The 20,592-nt window shown below is 37.9% G+C and overlaps 2 protein-coding genes across 2 annotated transcripts in view; one reads left to right on the top strand and one right to left on the bottom strand.

Annotated features, from left to right (window-relative positions):
• Positions 1–324: 324 nt before the first annotated feature.
• LOC111336893 (mucolipin-3) lies at positions 325–15,114 on the bottom strand. Its single transcript, XM_022943063.2, has 13 exons — positions 14,648–15,114; positions 13,318–13,482; positions 11,844–11,994; positions 10,877–10,946; positions 9,102–9,198; positions 7,986–8,094; positions 6,918–7,033; positions 5,448–5,597; positions 4,756–4,857; positions 4,489–4,611; positions 3,483–3,695; positions 2,575–2,735; positions 325–1,198 (listed from the first exon to the last, which is right to left on the bottom strand). Exons 1-13 carry the CDS (start codon positions 14,987–14,989, stop codon positions 1,126–1,128), a joined length of 1,872 nt encoding a protein of 623 aa, XP_022798798.2. The 5' UTR covers positions 14,990–15,114; the 3' UTR covers positions 325–1,125.
• A 294-nt stretch (positions 15,115–15,408) lies between these two features.
• Positions 15,409–20,592, top strand: part of LOC111336878 (proteasome adapter and scaffold protein ECM29) — a 48,707-nt gene continuing 43,523 nt past the window's right edge. The window contains exons 1-6 of the mRNA XM_088737927.1: positions 15,409–15,501; positions 15,600–15,730; positions 18,037–18,126; positions 19,101–19,127; positions 19,351–19,469; positions 20,273–20,422. Coding sequence (XP_088594053.1) covers positions 15,468–15,501; positions 15,600–15,730; positions 18,037–18,126; positions 19,101–19,127; positions 19,351–19,469; positions 20,273–20,422 — 551 coding nt within the window. The 5' untranslated portion in view covers positions 15,409–15,467. The remainder of the gene's footprint in view (positions 15,502–15,599; positions 15,731–18,036; positions 18,127–19,100; positions 19,128–19,350; positions 19,470–20,272; positions 20,423–20,592) is intronic.

Genomic DNA, 20,592 nt, shown 5'->3' with positions numbered 1-20,592 from the left:
TATATTATGTTCTAATGTCTTCGGCGAGCAAAATTGACAACAAAAACACATTGTGAAATTTCGTGATAAACAATTGGAGGGGAGGTAAAGCTTGAAAACTCCTCCAGTTGCCCTTGGAAAAAGTCCAGTGTTATCAATTTATTAAATCTAGAAGATAAATAAGACCAATAAGAAACGACAATTCAAATGGGTGTCTAATTATAGAATTTCAAGAGCTTCACTTCACCACTGGCTTTGGGATAAGTCCAGAAAACTCAACCATCTTCTTAAACAATTAGATGCAAAACTGATTAGAGCACCAATTATAACTTACTTTCATATAAATCAAGTTATGAAATACTTTTATTTGTTTCTTCGTAGAAGTTAAAATAACGATCTCCATCCGTTACTTAAATACATTTTTCGTAAACTTGATTGTCTATAAAATTACAAAAACGAAATTAAGTACTTCCCATAGGTGTGTTGCCCATAAACTTGCCCAAATTCCTAATTCGTTAGGCTATTCAATGATAATATTTAAGATCAAAATAACCCTTGTTGAGATAAATTTTTCTTCAGAAGTTTATGAGTTCTAGAGGCTTTTCCAAACTTGATTGGTCCTTGCTTTATTAATTTTAAATTCACGAACGGTCGTAATCAATGGAAACGTTCCAAGATGACAATTTCTGCAAGCTTTTTCCTTATAATTTTGGAATCCAAGAACCTTTCTGAAGACTGACACCATTTTCAAAATTATGTAACAGGTTTTAGAATAGTCACGGAAAATGTTGTTACCAGTCGAACGCAACGGCTTCTTAAAATGACCTCAGTAGAATTGATTACTACAACCTAAAGGATCCATTTATTTTTACAAAAATCGAGATCACGGTTCCTTAGAGAGTTATGCTGAGGTTTATTTTTCTATGCTGAAGTTTCAGAGTTGAAACTTTGGTATTGTTAATAAATCAAAGAAAGTATTTGCAACCTTCCAGATTTGCAAGGTTCACGTCGTAAAGAGGTATCTCCATTTAGGTACAAACATGTGGGCGTCAAGATGCTTTTTTCCACGACTTGGGCAATCTCTTCTTTCTCTACACCCGTCGCAATAGGACTTTCAGTTGAAGCTGAAGATATTAGTTGAATTATTCACTCCACTCCCGTTGAGTCTAGGGAGAAATTTCTCATGATGGCATCCACTGCACTGGTAGAACGAGTTCTCCTGGATTTTTAAAAAGAAATCGAAGGATAAAGTAATGGAGAGAACGAAGACTTTGATAGCAAATTAAACTACTCCAGAAAGGTATTCCGTATCATACAACATCAATACATTACATGGCAAACACGTAACGAGATTTAACAAAGCTATCAGCCGAGTGGGCTTTATCTTGATAATACTTCAAATCAGGTCTGTTGAGGTTTAAGAAGTTTGCCCCCTGAAGCAAAGCGAGTTTGCCCCGACCTTTAACTGTTCACTACCAAATCTTTCACTCGTTTCCTTACGTTATAACATATTCTGTTGAAATCACAATATATTTCAATTATAGAAACGAGCTGAAAGATTGAGGGCGAACTGGTTATGAAGGCGGGGACTCACCAACCAGAAAACCTCCAGATACCCAAAAATTATCTTCAGCAATTCGCAAGGAGATACGTGGCAGCCATAATGGGCAGGAAATGAAAGAAAAGGAAAGAAAGAAATGGAAAAAAAGAAACGAAAGAAAAACAATTTTTAGTGTAATAGAAAAATCCGAGCCCCAGATGGGACTTGAACCCACGACCCTCCGTGATCTAGTCGGATGCTCTAACCACTGAGCTACTGGAGACTCTATGGTGAGCAAGGGTCAATTTGCGGGCCTCGACTGGAACCGCATCGCGCGGCTACACAGCCAAGTATTGGTAAGCACCTGTGAATCTCACTAACAGCATCACGCTGTCACATTAAGGCATATCAAGATGCGGCCAACCAACCTCCAAAGTGAGCATGTAAAGATGAAACAATTTTTAGTGTAATAGAAAAATCCGAGCCCCAGATGGGACTTGAACCCACGACCCTCCGTGATCTAGTCGGATGCTCTAACCACTGAGCTACTGGAGACTCCATGGTGAGCAAGGGTCAATTTGTGGGCCTCGACTGGAACCGCATCGCGCGGCTACACAGCCTGTCCCCTCTACTGACTATGATTTCCGTTACAGTTTCAAATTCCTCATAAAAATCTCAGTTACCCTCACTCAACACAACATTGTACAACGTTTCCTTGAATACCTGTAACGATCAAAACAAACAAAAATACAAACTAATAGAGCGCTTTTCGATGGAGTGTCGTTAAACCAAAACCGGAGTTTTCACCCATCAAACGAAAGGAAAATACAAAGAAGAACCGATGAAAACTCCAAGAGAAACCAAGCAAATCACATGAAGAGCGGGTAACCAAGTCGTGATTGGTTTTAGTTTGAATCTGATTGGATAAGAGAGTGGCGCAAGTTTTCTGGACCAATCACAGCTATAAGTAAAGCAAAACCAATGCAGTCTTGGATTTCTTTCGACTCTCAATTGAAACTTGCTCTAAGCAAAACAAATCAAATTTCAAGCTTTACCCATAGTGACTCGTTCCTTCCCTTTGCGTAGGAGCTGTAATGGTCTCTGTTGTAGGGGTCGTCTCTGGTGTGTAATCTACGTCGCTTTGAACTGTTCTGCCAACGTTTGCTGGTTCATGTAGAAACCTTTGGATCTTCGTTTCGGGTAGATGCCCCATATCCTGACGAATACAACAAAAATATTTCCAAATTTTTATTGAATAACATCCTTTCTGCGATTGCTGAAATTGCTTTCCATCTGCGAGGATCATTTCTTTGGTTGATTTTCATCCGCAGGTAAAACAGAATTTTTTTTAACACCAGTTTGTTATCAGATTCCTTCATGAGAAATATGAACCCTCTAAAATTTGCCTGACTTCTAACGTTTGGCTTCATAACTTTAGCCCGCAGAGAAGACGTAATTTGGGCGAGCGAGTGCTCAGACCTCTTTGATTTTAATGGCAGCGGAAGGCTGGGGAGAGAAAGAAATTTGTATCAAGGGGGTGAGTGACGGTCAAAAATAAGGAGAGGCGCTGAGGTGGGGGAGAGAATATTATCTTCTCGTCCTTGCCCTACCCCCTACCCCCACCGTCCACTTTAACTCCAAATCAAACATGGCGTTCGGATAAACGATCAGTAGCTTGTAACGTTGACTCGCCCTGATAAGACGGTTGCACTGCAGGCTATCAGAACTCAGTTATCTGGGTGGCCTGGGTTCGGATCCGGACGAAGCCTGAACTCTATCAGAGTTGCTCAGAGAACAGACCACCTGAGAAGATCGTTTCCCTACTTAAAAATATTTCCGAAAAAAGCCCGCAAAAAAAAAAAAAAAATTAAAATGATCAGGAATGAAATTCAACACATTTGATCTTGCCAGAGATGACATTTCAACAGTTTGAAGGAGGAGCACAAGTTCGAATTCCACAAACCTTTAGTCTCTCATATGTGTCGGCAATGATACCAATGAATAAACTCAGCACCACATAAATGAAGAGCGCAATGAAGATGTAGATATAGATTTTGCTAAATATCCACACAACAAGAGGGCTGTTGGTTCTAGTTATCTCCGCATAGGTATGGTAAAGGTCATCTCCATTGATCATCGAATACAGACACTCTGCAGTTATATCTAGCGTCTTAAACTAAAATGAAACATGAATGCATGAAAAGTTAATCCTTGGATCCTTAAACCTTTACCTCGAGAGTTTACCTGCTAAGTTCTCTTTACAATATCACCCCTGAATCACACTTTAAGGTCACGAGAATAAAGGAAATGATTTCCAACTACAGAAGCTCTTGATTGTTACAGGAATTCTCCTTGTAGCACTTTAATAAATGTATAGGAAACAGTACGGAGAACGCGCATACTGATGTCAAGGAGTAGAGTTGCTACACTTCTAACAGGCCTCTCGCCGGCGCAGATTTCCCTTTCGTAAACGGCCGTTGCCATTTTGAAACGGTCGTTGCCATTTCCGATAACAGCCGTTGCCATTCATTACAAAATGGCAACGACTGTTTCGACAAATGGCAACGACCGTTTCAAAATGGCAACGACCGTTTCAAATGGCAACGGCCGTTTACGAAAGGGAAAATTGCGCTCGCCGGCTCGCTTTGCTTAAGGGCTTAAACTTTACCGAGGGAAAAGGGACACTCGTGCAGCGTGAGGGCTTCAACTCAGACCTTTTTATCAGGAGTCTGACGAACTGAAAATAATCGAGACGTGTGTTCTATTTAATACTGAAATGCACAGTAAGAAAGAAAAAAAAATGGACCCTAAAAAGTCACGTTAACTCAAATATAAAGTAACAAGAGCATTACCAAAATAATAGTACATTTGCATTATAAAAATAAAACGCAGCGAGGGTCTTTGCTAAATAGTAGGGCAAATAAACGAATGTAAGATACAATGGCCAAAAACTCCTCTTTGAAACTTACCTTAGGATGGAAAGGACCAAAGACGATCCAGCCGCAAAACATAAAACCAACAAATATCAAAATCACACAGACAAAGAATCTGGCCATACTTGGAGTCGCAGCCTTTAGAGTCTCCAAAAGAACCTGCAAAAAAATATCACCAGAAAAATTCATCTAGAGCTTAGAAATATTACATTATTTTTTTAACTTAATATATAGGCCAGTCAATTGTGAGCACAACATTTACGGTTGTCGTCAATGCCATCATCACTGTTTTTATAGCCTTACGTTGTATTTCTTTGAGTATCCAAGGAACCGTAGAAGACCAATCCAAACCAAAAGAACTGCTGTTCCCAGAAATATACTGCTGACATCATAGAAATCACTATCCTGAAAGACAGTCAGAACATTCTCAGCATAAAAAAATGTACCTCTTGAAAAGGAAACTCAGGCCCTCACCACTGGCGCCTCACGACACACATTTCTCCGCTTGCAGGAGAAAAAAAGTCAGGTGAGAATTGTCGGGGGTCTGGCACTAATCATCACTCTCAATCTGTGCTCCACCCTTCACAGACCTTTTGCCGACTGGTATTGCTAAACCTCAATTTCTCCCACAGACAATGAATCTCTCAACCTGAAGCGTTAATCACGAGAGCCGAGAAGATTTCAACTAGAAACAGTTTTGCAGTACAATATACACCGAATCGAAATGTGGCGTCCAATTTGAATTGCCATTATGTTGTTCTGGACTCACAAGCCTCTCTCACATGTGATAATTCTTTTGTGTTTTGTTTTGTAAAGACAATGGTAATTCAGAACAATTCCAGAACGATGGCAATTCAAATTGTATGCCATATTTCGATTTGGTGTATTGCAATTAAAAAGTATCTGATAGAGATTAATTAATTGGTTCTTCCCAACTCTCAAAATGTGTTAGGGAACTCTAAAAGGAGAAATATAACAGTTTGAACTGAGATCACCTTTTGATCGATGGCCATTTTGTATACTGAGCCAACAATTGTGAGTACGTCACTTGACATAATAACAATAACCCATAGACTAACAAATTCCTGGTAGTCTGAGAAGGTGAAGTCTTCAAGGAGCTCATTCTTGAAAAAGCTGGCAGCCTCCTTCAGTCATAAAAAACAAAACAAAAAAAAACCAAACACATAGAGAAATCATACTAAATGAAGATGCCTAATTATTCAAAGTAATCAATGATTTTCAAGTGGAACACAGAAAAAAAAGCAAAGTGGGCATTATACATGTCCTGTCACTGAAGTTTAGTACTGATCCATTTCGCATCCCTGATGAGGTTTAGCTTAGACCAAAGTCAGTTCCATCATAATATAGGGAACTAGCTTCATAGTTCACTTTCCTTGGTGTGACTGACTTCTAATGACATTCTCATGAATATTCAAAACTCCCCTACCCTCCTTAGCTTCCTCCCTGCCACACCTACCAACCCAATATCTAACACCTCTCCATCAGGCAGTACACATCTTACTGTCTTTCCTACCCTTCTCCCAACTCTTTCCTCTACACCCTCAACTGTCCATCATCCCCTGCCTACCTATTTTACTCGCTAACTTATTTTCACCCTTTTTCCTTTTCACTCTTCCTCCATTTCTCTTTCCTTCTATGTGACATGTTCCAATCTTAATATACACTTCCTACTCTCAACTCTTGATCTTTCCTTACCTCAATACTTGCCTCAGGTTCACCTTTACCATCTTCTCTCCATTTCCCTTTCCTTCTGTTCACTTCACTCCCAGCCCTAACCAACTCTCTCATCCCTAACTTCAAGTTTTCTCCACTTCCTGCCACCCCCCCCTCCTCATTCCCCTTCCCTCCTACCTTTCCTGTCTCATCTACTTACTTTCATTGTCCCCTTCCTCCCTCCCTCCCCCCCTCTAAACCTGCCTCCTCTGTCTATCACACTGTCCTTCCTGCCCACACCCTCTCCTCCCTTTATTTACTCTTTCCAATTCACCTTGCTCCTCCCTGCTTGCAAACTCAACCCTTGTTCCATCCCTCATTCCCTTCTCTTCCTCCCCATTTCACCACCTCACTTTCCTCTTTTCTTCCTTTCCTTCTCAACTCCCTTCCTACCTACCTACTGACCTGATCCCCCTTTCTTCCTCCCTCTGTTCCCCCCTCTCTTCATCTAAACTTCCTCTGTATGAATCTATCTACATGAACTAACAACATCATTCTTCAAATCTTCCTCTCTGGTTATTCATGGGGACTAAGGACTGCCTGCCAGCAAAATTCACTGGATGAAAGATCCATGGCCAGATTTTTGGCCAGCGATTGCTTGGTAAAGCAGAACGGGTACATGCACCTCACTTGAAATTTCAGCTGGCAGTGCAATTTTGTAGCTACAACCCTGTGTATTCCATTGATTTAATATGATCTGCTTAGCATAATGGTGGTAGGGTGTATCTAACCTTTGCCAACTTTAGAGATTTGTAAATTGATCTTGCACAAAGTACCAGAGACAGTGAGCACATGGAGATAACAATATAATCAAACATCACTAAGGCAACAGTGATGAAGTGGGTTCCTGAAAAAGTAGAACATTGAAAACTTATAAACAGAAAATTCACATAATATATCCATCTATCGATCTACATGTCCATCTATTTATATTTAACAATTATTCGCTGAAGGCGAGGTGAATATTGTCGAATAATCCCCGAGACGAAGTCGAAGGGATTATTCGACAATATTCACCGAACCTGAGGTGAATAATTGTTTTAGTATAATTTCAGAGCTGAACAACAGAGAAATTTCTAAAATCATAACATTTTAGTGACATTGATATTTTATTTTAACATTAATTTTTATATAAACCGCATGGAGAGGTTTATATAGCGTCATATAAGGAACCCCTTGACCAATCAGATTGCTGGAAACTCTTTGATATAATATATATATATATATATATAATAAATTATATTATGCAATCATCTGTCTGATGACTGTGTAAGTGTGAAACTCTGATGAGTGAGCAATCAAAAAACAGGCTTGTAGGGATGAAAGCCTACTAGTAGTCTTAAGTTTGTATTTTTCCAGCTCAACATTTATATATGTAATTTTATGTATATACATACACACACATATTTATATATATATATATATGTATGTTTTAGATATCTATAGATATATATAGATCTATAATTATATATCTTTATATCTAAAAATATAAAGATACAAGATAGATAGATAGATAGATAGATGGATATTATAATTGGTACTTTGAATTCCAAAAAAATTGTTTACAACACCCTTCAGTTAATGTTACACCATTCCTTAGTAGTGCACCCCCTTCTAAGAAAAAATCCTGGATCTGCCTCTGATTAATTTTTAATACATTATCATCATTTTATACAACAGAACAAATCCATGAACCTGTCCCACCTTTTATTTTCTTACCTTCAATATGTACAACAGTATGTAGAAATCGTAGCTATTCATTTATTAACTGAAGTTTTTTTTTAATTAGAGAAACTTACTTAAGTGGTTCTGGCCCTTTATTTTCCCACGCAGGCATTCTAACCAAATGTTGGTCATATCAAAGTCAACTGGCATTCTTCCATCATGTTTCACATTATCAAATGTAATCTACAAACGACAATGGCAATTCCCTCTGTTAGTCACGAAATTACATCAGGTGTCGAGTATCAATAATAACTCATGATTGCTATATCAATACAGCTTTTTGTCCAACCTACAAGCATGTTCAGAAAATTCCAGCAGAAAGTTTACAAGTAATTGGTAGTGAAAAGGGGTGTGGCACATACTAGAGAATTTGCCATTTTAAGTTGAAGATGACTGATTCTTTTTTTAAAACCCTTTGATCCCTATGGGTGACTGCAATTGCAGCCTCTAATTTCACTTACAGCATCACCCCTAAATCAAACATTAAGGTCACAAGAAATGATCACCAAATAAAGAAACTCTTGATTGCTACTTAAAACAAATTCTTCTTGTCAGTATTAATTTTTTAGGAAATGTATGAGCATGCAGTATAGAAAATGTGCACACTGTTGTTAGATAAGGGGTTATTATGAACTTCAGTATGTAAAGGATTATAACTGCATCCATTGCAGTTTTGGCAATCTAATGCTGGAGTACACTTCTTCTGGATTTAAGGGTGTATGCTAAGCACATTGACTGACACATGTCAGTTAATTTAATTAGATGCAGTACACTGCTACCTCAGTTTTTACAGGACTTACTTATGTTAAAAAAAACATGTTCAGGTCTCTATTTGTGGAGGTTTATAATAGAAAACTGAACGATGTAAATTGCATAGCAAACCCAAGAGACAAAAGGTGTGCAACTAGTAAATATATGCAAAGAAATGTTAACCAATCAGAGTGGTTTAACTGCACAATTGATAATAATTCTAACAAATTACTGGCCAAATTAATCATATGGCTATAATAAATTCAGAACTTAAATTAAATAACTGCTCTGACTCGAGAGAAATTCAAGAGAATTGAATGGCTTCATTCAATCACTGTCCAAACTGGAAGGCTTCACAAAGTCATGTTCAGCTATTTTGCTGTTTCTCTTTATTTCATATCATTCCTTCACTTTTACCGCAAACTCACTTTCTAACTTACCGTTACATTCAGCTGATAACAGGCAGGCTTATCCCACGCTTTGACATTCTTCACATTGACAGTCTTCAATGAGAATTTCAAGCTGATGTGACGTAATCTAATTCAATCAAACAACATGATGTCCTTATTTGAACAGCAGCAGGATATCAATGAAGTGGACAATTAAAGTTGGTACTACAGTCAAAACTCATATAAGCAGCACCCTATTAAGAAGTTTAATACCCTGTATTTAGCAGTCATATGTGTTAATCCTTTAACTCTCAAGAGTGATTAACGTGAAACTTCTCCCGATAATATCCATACATTTTTTAGCAAACAGCTTAATGTGAGAATACTCAAACTTATCGAGTACAGGTTTTGATCCTGATCATCTAAACCCCTATTCTCAGCACCAATTTGCAAGGAAATGCGTAGCAGCAAAAGGGGAGAGTTAACAATCAGATCTTGGGAGTTAAAGGTCGCTTAAAGTCCTGAATGTGCTTTCCCTTAATCACTGTTACACTAAGTTTTATCCATATCAAGCAGTAGCCTCTATATGCAGTTGAGATCACCCTTTACTAATTCCCGATGGCCTTTTTTTCAATGTCTCCCATCTGTATTGAACTGGTCACTGCCTGTGTTCTTGAGTTATAAATAGAAATGTCCTGTAATTTTATAGGATTGATAGCATCTGTCTACATGTAGTAGGGGTGTGGAAAAGATGGATTGGTATAATGAGCATATTGATGGAAATCAGAGAGGAATGACTTTGCCGTAAAAGAGGGGCAGTGTAGGACTAAAAGAGAAAGGGTTGTTTTGCTGAGTTAAATGTGGGTAAGAGGTGATGCTACCACACCTTCCTGCAGAAGTTGGTTTGCTTCTAAAGCAAGGAGTAGGGTGGAGCCTAAGAATTGAAGGACAGGGAGTTGTTTTGACTTATGTGCAGGGATGGGTAGGGAGTTGATTTAAGGTAAGGATTTGGTTTATCTGGAATGAGGGGAGGGGTAAGGCTTTGGTTTATCTGGAATGAGGGGAGGGGTAAGGATTTAGTGTATCTGGAATGAGGGGAGGGGTAAGGACTTGGTTTATCTGGAATGAGGGGAGGAGTAAGGATTTGGTTCACCTGGAATGAGGGGAGGGATAAGGATTTAGTTTATCTGGAATGAGGGGAGGGGTAAGGATTTGGTTTATCTGGAATGAGGGGAGGGGTAAGGATTTGGTTTATCTGGAATGAGGGGAGGGGTAAGGATTTGGTTTATCTGGAATGAGGAGAGGGGTAAGGATTTGGTTTACCTGGAATGAGGGGAGGGGCAAGAAGTTGCTTAACTTGGGAGGAGAGAAGGGATAGAAATTGTTTTATTTTGGATATGGGAAGGAGTAGGGAGAATGGTCATTAGAGTTGAGAAGGTGGGGTGAACACTCCGAGTGAGAAGTTTGTTTCTTAAAGTGGGTGGGGTGTGGTCCTTGGTATTACACTGTATGTAATAATAGGAAGAGGAATAGGATTTAGTAGTGGATGTTTTGTGAGGTGGCTCTTACCGTCAACTGTTTCCAGGTTGAATTGGAATTTAGAATGTTGGTTTTCGTGGAGGGATGAAAACCGAGGTATCTGGACAAAACCCTCAGAGCAGGGATGAGGACCAACAACAAATTCAACCCACATGTGACACCAAGTCCACCAATCTGACCCAGGATATGGCGGTGGGCGGCAAGCACTCTCACCACTGTGGCATCTCCACTTCCCACCCCTTAACTATTGTTCAAAAGTAAATGTTGGCTGCATAAATGTGTCTTACCTTCCCAGATTAAAGGACTTGTTTGTAATAATGTGCTCATGGTTTACAGGGCGTCCCAGATAAAAGCAAACTGCCAAAAAATAAGACCTCATCAAAAAAAGGCTGGATCAGCCCCTGAAGTTGTAAAAATTAGTTGTTTGCAGATGTACAGCTCACTGCTGGCTCAACTTAAAAGGTAGTGAAAAAATATTGGGTCATGTCAGGTGAATTGGGGGTTGTGAATTGGGGGTTGTGAATTGGGGGCTGTGAATTGGGGGCTGTGAATTGGGGGTTGTGAATTGGGGGTTGTGAATTGGGGGTTGTGAATTGGGGGTTGTGAATTGGGGGTTGCGAATTGGGGGTTGCGAATTGGGGGTTGCAAATTGGGGGTTGTGAATTGGGGTTGTGAATTGGGGGTTGTGAATTGGGGGTTGTGAATTGGGGGTTGTGAATTGGGGGTTGTGAATTGGGGGTTGTGAATTGGGGGTTGTGAATTGGGGGTTGTGAATTGGGGGCTGTGAATTGGGCCTCAGGCATGAGGTCTATAGGAGATGACTGCAAATCTGCTTGAAGCAAAACCCAGTATTCTTAAGGACTATCCAATCAAAAACCATTACAAGTTACTTTTATGTGTCTTATTTAGTTTTATTATGTTTATATGCACAACAGCTGTAACTTTTAGAGCCCTGCAATTTGCAAAGCCTCTCTCTTAAATATTCTCTCAACAAATTGTTCAGTTAAGTTATATGAGAGAAGTAAAGAGAATTGCCGATGTAAGATCTTGAGAGCGAAAAGGTTAAATATTATAACTGCTGAATTAACCTCTCTACATTAGGCCATCAGTTGATAAATTCACCCAACTATAGATAGTTTGTAAATCTAGCTATGAGAAACGGACCATTCTAATCATTATAGAATCTTAAATAACTAATTAAAAATAAACTGTAACTCTGCATATAAAAAGGATTAGGTAAAATGTAAGACTCACCAAGTGTTACATTGGGATCAAATACATATGTGTTGTTTACAATTCCTCCTTTCTTATAGTAGCTGTAACACAGCTTCATTTTGGGAGGTTCAGTGCCATTCATTGTTGTATAGTTGTATGTCCCGAGTGGGGCTGAGGTGATTTCATAATACTGAAAATTTGAAAAGAAACTTTAATATGAATCAATAGACATACTGTTACTTTTACTGTAATGTCTTAATCTAATGACCACTGGCCACATTTAGCTTCACTGTGGGACAGTCATGATGTCATCAGATTCAATGCACATGTACAGCTGTACCTGAAGTTCACTGTTCTATTTCAGGCCCTTGTTGTTCGAAGGAACCACATGGATAATGCTCTACTACAATATATAGACAATTCTCTATTCCGTGGATAAGCACAGCGCCTTTAATGTCAATACTTATCTGTTGAATAATGATTCATTTGTTGGATTGTCTTATCTGCCCTCTGCAGATAAACCGGGTGCATATGAAAATATTAGAGTTTGATTTAAAGTCACAATGATGGTGTTTTGTTTTTGGCCAAGACTCTAATATGAATTCTTAATTTAGTCTTTAATATTCCATTAAATTTTCACAAATGTACAGTGCACAGTGCATGTGGATAACACACTACTTTAACACATTACTTTAACCACCTTTATACGCACCTTACAAAAAAACACATAATTTAAATTGCCCACCACAGAGTTTCTAAAGTTGACATTTTGAGCATACTAAATAGCCCTTGTCAGAGTAAATGCTGAAGGACTAGAGCTGGAAACATTAGCTTTACAAATCTCTAGGGTAGCCAGTTTCCTTTCAGTGACTCAGTTGATAATACCATATTATTTTGTAATACCACCCACCTACACAGCAACACAATTTCTTTAGAAACTTACCTCCTGTTATTGATACCAGAACAGTTCAATAAACAGGAAGGAATTGTTAAATAAAGTAATTTATTTCAAGCTCAAAACATAACAAAACCAAAATAGCCGCTACAGGGAAAAAAGAGTACCGAAGCCCGTGGTCCTCAGTGGCAAAACCACAAAAGGGTGGGATTAAACAAGTATTATTACACGACTCGGGCAGTCAGAGGGCCAATAACTAAAATCAACCAATCAAAATGCTCTATTGCCGGTCAATATTCTCTCAGTATTAGACCGGGAGTGTCCCAAATGGTCCCAAATGATACCGCACTTGTGTCCCTTTGAACTTCAGTCGTGTAATAAATCTCTTATTAACCAAGCTTGCTCGGGACCGTACTGGAAGAATATCGGACCTCGGTCTTTTTTGTACGGACTGAGCACAGCTCGGTCCGTACTGTCAAGACCTCGGGCCGATATTCTCCCAGTACGGCCCTCGCACTTGGTTAATAAGATATATATATTTGACCAAATCCTTCATTAACACCCCCTTCACATTTCCATTTAACTGATGGTATGAAACCTAGCTATTAAACACTCTACCTGTTCATGGGCATAGTGAAGGTAATCATAAAGCTGTTCCCTTGTGTACACAACAACATCTTGCCATTTTCCCTGATAGTCTTTCAGAAAAAAGTGTCGCAAAGCATCACGATTATGGTCCAGGAATGTAACCAAGGAAAAACGATCCAGTCCAAATAAACATATCTGTAATTAAATAAATTATGCCCAGTCCATCAGTTTCAAGCATAGGAATTTAATCCTTTAACTTCGAAGATCTGATTGTTAATTTTCCCCCCTAAGTGCCACACATTTCCTTGTAAATTAGTTGCAAAAATTTGGTGTTTGATTGGGAAAATAACTACTACTTGATTAAAGTCTGAACATATACTCTTATTACTTGTTTGTTGTATTATTTTTATGACTGTAGGGATGTTTTAGGGGGCCTTACTGTACTATCATTGCTATTAATAATTGTTTTCAAAATGAAACCTTCATTTTCTTCCATTTTGTTCTAAACTTGGAAATTTATTTTCCGAAAAAAAAAAAAAAGAAGTGTTTCACTTCTGTTTATTTAGCTTATGGAATCGCATGGAAATCTAAAATCAAGTCCCTGGTACTCAGAGGAACTTGCTGATCTTCCAGGTGGAGGAATGCAGGAGGTGTGTCACAAATGATTCAACTTCAGTAGTGGCCGAGATAATTAGGTCGTATCAACTGAGGTGATAATGTAACTGGTTACCGTGGAGAGTTCTAAAGATAGGAACTCAGTTGATAAAACCATTTGAAAATTATATTTGACTCTTTGACTCCCCATCGCACCGCGACGTAGTGGCAGTTTCTTTCGAACTAACCCCTAATGGCCTAACGAATTCGCCGTTGGGTTCTCTGCAACCAAGTGGTAGAGGATCATGTCGTAAAATCCGAAGATTTGAGGTGCAACACCTCCTGAGGACTCGGACTTTTCTTTGTCCAAGACTTGTGACGAGACGAAAACACAAAAACGTTATTTTCTTTACGTTCAGTAATGTATTTACCCCTGTACAATGTTTCTCTAAAACCAGTTTTATTTCCTTATCAAATGATACAACAATGCACGACTCGATTTTGCATTTCCTTCAGTTTGTCGGCTGAAAGCGGTTAACGGGCAATAATTTTGGAATATTTGTTCTTCATTATTATAATACACTTGACACATGCAGTGTTATACGTAACTGGCAGTGTCAAAGCACGTCCTGCATATGTTTCTTGACAGTGAGGCGTAACTCTGATTTAGAGCAGCCACTTTTCTTTTGAAAAAAAAAGGCAGAATTTTTGCTCTTTTTCTACTCTTATTTCACCCACTGCTCTTATTTCACCCACTGAATCTTACCTGGAGGGTAACAAGAGCGACTTTCACGATTTGAACAACCAACTTCCACGGCTTTCTCCGTCTTGCACGAAATTTCTGAAAAGGATTCATGTAGTGATATCTGATCTTTGTCTTCATGATTTCTCGTAGACTTGGACTGGATTGCAGGCTTGCCATGACATCCCCTTCGTCAAAACCCGAGCTACTGTCGTCTTGGGTCTGCTGACCCCCGATCGAACGTTCGCTCACAGAAGTTTGGTCCGTTTCGTCACCCGTTTGTTCCTCTTGAACTGTGCCCAGTTCACTTGTGTATGAACGAGCAACTGACGGTTTCCGGGAAATTTCTTTGTTTGGAGAAGTCATGATAACAAAAAATTGTCACCTTTTTTATAAAGGAGGAGGTCAAGTCTTTAAACCAACGAAAGGGATCTTGAGAATACTTGTAAGGCGTCCGCTCCACCGCGAATTTACATTTGCTTTAAAATGCATTGTTTTGAAATAATCACATGATGATTTCGTGACCGTGACTGTCAACTTCGTTGTTGTGTTACATTTAAGTACTTTCTCAAATAATGTATTTTCGCCTCCCCTTTGTTTGTATTTACATCTACAGACCAAAAGAAGTGCTCAAGTAAATGGAATGAAATAAAATTTTCTCGTTTTCTGTTAGTAAACTTATTTGTAATAGTTTCCCTGAAACCGTCCCTGAAACCTGTAGCCTACGCGTAGCCGTACCCACCCCGGTTTCATACTTTGGAAAACCCGGATGAAGTCCCGTCATTTCACGCAATCATTGTGAGTCAGCGTTCACCTTAACAGTCCCGTTCTGAACTAATCCAACATGGCAGCCCCAGCAAGCGCTAAAGATGAACTAGGTAAGGTTTAGTTACATCATCTGTCTATCTTTACTTCTAACGTTTTTCTCAATTTAGGAAGGTATTAAAGTGAATTCAAATGTTCTCATTTTTTAAAGACCTTCTTGAAAGAGTATTTCTCCGCGTTGCTTCGGCCGAGTCTGATGATCAACTGGAGAAGACAGTGAAAACGTTTTTGTGCCCGGTTCTACTAAAGGTTTCTAGTCCCTATCAAGAAGTCAAGAATAAGGTACGTTAGCAGAAAGAAGTAATTCTGTTATATTTAATGATAACTTCCTCGTCTTATTTTCTTAATTTGAAAACGCTAAAACCTCAAAACTGAAAATTACAGTCTCAGAATTTTATTTTTTTAAGCTTGCTTGATTGAGTGAGATGTTCACCTCAGGAAGGTACAGTTTTTAGAAAGATTTCCTTATAACCCCATACCAATCAAAGACAAAGCTGCAGTTCCAAAGGAAATATGTTGTTTTGCTTCTGCTTTCCTTAATCCAAGAATTGAATGCATAATGAAATATGGGGTTATGTGGAGGGTGTTACAAAAACTAAGACCCTGAAAACTAAGACCTAAGGCCCAGTTCAAACGTCGAACTTTACATGTGCTGAACCTAATTATTAGGTTCGGGGCATTTAAAGTTTGACATTTGAATAAATTAGGATCGACGCTTTTGTATTAGGGTCGACTCTGCCGTTCTATTCGACTGAGCTTGTCGAATAGAACGGCAAAAGATCGACTTCGATTCATACGTTGATCTTCACATGTGCCATGCTTAATGCATATTTTATGAATGTATTAAATTAGTAATTTTTTTCCCACAATTCCACTAGTTTTTAGGTAGTTGCAATGTGCATAAGATTACATTTGAAAAAAATGGCAGGGAAAGAGGAACAATCTTGTTCTTCGTGCCTAAAGAATACAAAATATAGTTGTTGGAGGAGCAAGGAGTACTTCTGTATGCCCTGTTCTGTCTTCGAGAACGATGAAACTGTTGAACGACCCAAAACAATTGCTGTGTATTATTCAATTTACTTTTCATACGCTTTTTACATTTCAACATATTCTCATAAAATAAATAAACAAGAGAATAAAATGGGGTCTTTGTTGTCATAATTAGCTTTCGTTATAATTACAAATGCTAAAATCCCACCTTAAATGTGATAAACGTTTTCCGTTTTATAAGCAACGACACTACTTATAAAGTGGGTAAACCCTGATTAAGTCTGAACTTTTGCATTTAAAAAATTTCCTCAATTCCATTACTTTTGCATCTTGTAGAACGATTCAAAACAATTCTAAAAATAGCTCAGTGTCTGGGAGGAAATTTAAGAATCGCCCATCATGAGAAAATACTTCGAAACGCAAGGAAAGGTTATAGAAAATCCCACTTAATCTAAAGCAACCAGGTTCTTCGATCCAACCGGTAAAGCAATAAATCAAGATGATGTATAAAATCTCCCGCTCACCTTAAAAAAATTGATAAATAAGAAAAATGAGATGGAGTCATAGTTTTCATGATGAGATTTCGTAATTACAAAAACTAAGACCCACCAGAGAAGTGATGAATCATTGAAAAGACGGGGTGTTAATTGCTGTCTATTATTCACTTTTTACATTTCAACATAATAATTATAATTATTTATTAAAATAAAATAAAATTGATAAAAAAGAAAAATAAGATGGGGTCTTAGTTTTCGTAATGAGCTTTCGTAATTATGAAAACTAAGACCCACCAGAAAAGTGAAAATCAATGAAAAGACAGGAGTCTTAGTTTTCGGGGTCTTTGGTCTTAGGTCTTAGGTCTCAGTTTTTGGGGTCTTAGTTTTGGTAACACCCGTTGTACAGAAATCTTGCCCAGTTTTTAACTTGTCACTTTTAAAATGTGTCACTAAATTTAAAAAGAAAGGGTCTCGAATTGCTAGCTATTTCCAACTTTGGTAAGGTTTCGATATTCTCACTATTTTAAATTAAGGTCTTAAAGGCAATCAACTATTGTTTTCTTCAAATTCACTATTGTTTTCGTTATCGGAGAACTGTTTGCATAATGGAGTATGGTATGAGGCTCTCCAGAAAACTTATGAAATATTGTGGAAATTTTTTTTGAACTGTTTAATCTAGGCAGGGCTCGACACTAACTTTTCAACTTACTAGCCAAGTGGCTGGTGACATCTTAGATGCTTCAACAATGTCAGTTCATTTACTAGCCAAACTGGCTGGTGGAAACCAAAACCCACTAGCCAAAACTGAATTTCAACTAGTCTGTGGCTAGTGGGCTACTCTTAGTGAGGAGCCCTGCAAGGGCACTATGCCTCTTGTAATGTCAGGATAAAAATCTTTAATCAAACCAGAATCAATTTGAGTAATTATCAACAACAGTAGACATGCATGTTGGTATGATTCTAATAAAAACATCACAACAGAATTATGGGTCCCTCATAAATGGGCTACAATTCTTTAAATGATTTCTCTGTTAAAAAATTGAGTGAGGCATCAGGAAGACGAAAATAATTTGAGGAATTTTTTACCTATTCACTCTGCAGGTAATGACTATACTGACTCATCTCAACAAGCGTTTGAAGAGCCGACCACAAATCCAGCTCCCTGTGGATTCCCTGCTGTCACAATATCAAGTGAGTGACATGTACTTTGATTTCATCTTCAAAGGCTAATATGTGCGAGTTCATCCAACAGCAAAAATATATGATAAAAAGTTCTAGTGTCAGAGTGGGAAACCACTTACCAGTACATCAAAGTGTGGAGGAATACAAGAGCACCTCCTCCTTGATTGGAAGGCACTTCCATGAAAAGCAAGGCTTGGCTCCAAAGAATCTTTCCGAGAATTCTAAGGACTTAAAGAAATCCAAGAACAAGTTTGACTGTCTCATTTATAAAAATGATGTTCTTGATTAATGACCAAGTCTTTTTGTACAGTATGACTCAATTCACACACCAAATTCTTGTTGTGATCAAAATTTTGTCTTTTGTCAATGCTTTCTTTGTTTTTATTCTTCATAATTTTTGACATCCCTCTTTGAAAATTTAATTTCTTTAATGTTACAGTTGTATACATCATGTTTTCAGTTGCATTTTTTACATAGTTTGACACCCTGTATATATACACATTCTAACTGGTTTCTACTTGGTCTTTATCTTGCCATACAGACCTTTCCATTGAAATGGTCATGAGCCATGTATTTTTGGTGATGAAAACAAGAAATCTGAAAGTTAATATGACTGTAAACAAGTTTGGTCTGAGTGTCTTATAATAACTACTTACTCGCCTTGCTTGTTCATATTGCATTAGTAATTTTTGGTGGACCACACTGCACTTGGTCCATACTGTCACAACCTCAGGCCAAAATTCCCCAATTCTTAGTAAGAAGTTGGTATTTTTGTGAAGGCTACATGACTAACTTTTTTATATAGACAGATATAATTATTTGTTATTAATAATGTTTTCACCCTTATTTGATCACAGCAGTGTACACAATCAGTAAAGGTCATGAGTGCTTCTTGTTTTATGGTATTTGATGATATTTCCAGCTGTCGATTGTTACTTGCACCTTAAGTTTGACTCCAATTCAATTGTCCTTGTTGATTTCAGGATGAAACAGTGCCAGCCTTTGTTACTGTAAGTAATTATTTGCATTTATTTAATTTTGTACATAACTTCCAAATGTGTTTAAGCTCTTGTGAAGTTTTATACTTGTGATAATCCAAATCATCAAAAAGCATAGTTATAGTAAGATGGAATAAGTTTAAAAAATTGTAAATTGGAGAGTTACATGTACCTGCGCAAAACCTGAGATTTGAAAATCTCTGACTGTTACTTTCCTTTGCACTTTGTTTTTTAGAATTTTGACATGATATATCTAAGAATGGGTTTTCCACGACTCACTCTTGAAAAACAAGCAGAATTGGCTCCACAGCTGATAAAATGTCTTCAAGATAAACCACAACCTCAGCAACACTGGTGGGTGATAAATATATTTTGGTTTAAAATGTCAAACAGTCATGATTGTCTCTTAGTGTGAGTAGAGATGAAGCAACAGTTGATTGTTTAAAACCCTTTGCTTCCTAGCTTCAGTATGATCCATATTCTCTACACTCTTTTCTATAAATTTGCTTGGTACTAGCAAGGAGAATCTGTTTGACAGTCAAATTTTATGTTGGTGATCGTTTTCTTTATTCTCTTAGTCTAAATTAATGATTCAGCAGTATTTCTATAAGGGAAAATTAAATGCTGGTGACTCTTACAAGTTTAAAACATTGAATTATCTATTCATAGTCACCTTGACTACACTGATACTGTATAGATTGTGGTAGCTTGCCACTTGTAAACGGCTAAAAGTGAGAGCCAGAGACACATGGAAGATAACCCTTTGAGTCTCCAGATCGTATTTAGAAATTCTCCTTAAACTCTTATGGTGCTAGTTTGGAGAATTTGGCATTGGATCAACTAAGAATCCACTAATTGATATTTTTTAATTTTATCTCTTGTCTGCTTGATATTTTACTGATGTTTTCACGAGAAATTCTTTCTTGGTCTCTGATTGGAGTAAATGGATTAAGTCTAGCCTGGCCAATGTTTTTCTACTATATAATTTTGTAATATCGACTAAGTTGAAATTGTAAACGTCAGCTTTTTAACACTTTACGGTGGCCAATTTACAATTTCAGCTTAGTTGTTATAACCAAAGTACCTTGTTACCCCCACCAATGCAGCACCACAGTTTCTCCAGAAACTTACTCCCTTTATTAACTTTTCTACTATAGCCTCCTGCAGCTGGTTTTACCAGTCTTAGGTCATTTAAAAGTTCCAGATTCCACGGAGGCAAGAGAGAAGATGTTTGAATTTACAGAGAAGCCAGTGGTGTTACAGATGTTACAGGATTTTCTTCTTGATGTTCTATTGATGCCGTACAGGTGCGTGAATTCCTTCACTTGTATGTACAGTGTAGTTAGTTTTTGTACATTAAGTGGTCATTATTTCAGTATAGGATAAAATGGCATTTTTTTTTCCTGTCTTATATAAAACCCCTATTTTGTGGAATCTGTATTAAGTGGTCAACCTGTTAATCCCATGGGTGACCTCT

The sequence above is a fragment of the Stylophora pistillata genome, chromosome 11 (assembly GCF_964205215.1).
Source record: "Stylophora pistillata chromosome 11, jaStyPist1.2, whole genome shotgun sequence".
Classification (NCBI taxonomy): domain Eukaryota; kingdom Metazoa; phylum Cnidaria; class Anthozoa; order Scleractinia; family Pocilloporidae; genus Stylophora; species Stylophora pistillata.
Note: the sequence above shows the minus strand (reverse complement) of the source record. Positions and strands in the feature narration are given on the sequence as shown.

Bases quoted from the DNA above. Each gene is read 5' to 3' on its own strand.
- LOC111336893 (XM_022943063.2), bottom strand. From the start codon at position 14,989: ATGACTTCTCCAAACAAAGAAATTTCCCGGAAACCGTCAGTTGCTCGT. The intron at 13,483-14,647 runs GTAAGATTCAGT...ATTTAATTACAG, and splicing joins TCGCTCTTGTTACCCTCCAG to ATATGTTTATTTGGACTGGA. The intron at 11,995-13,317 runs GTAGAGTGTTTA...TCAAATTTTCAG, and splicing joins TTCACTATGCCCATGAACAG to TATTATGAAATCACCTCAGC.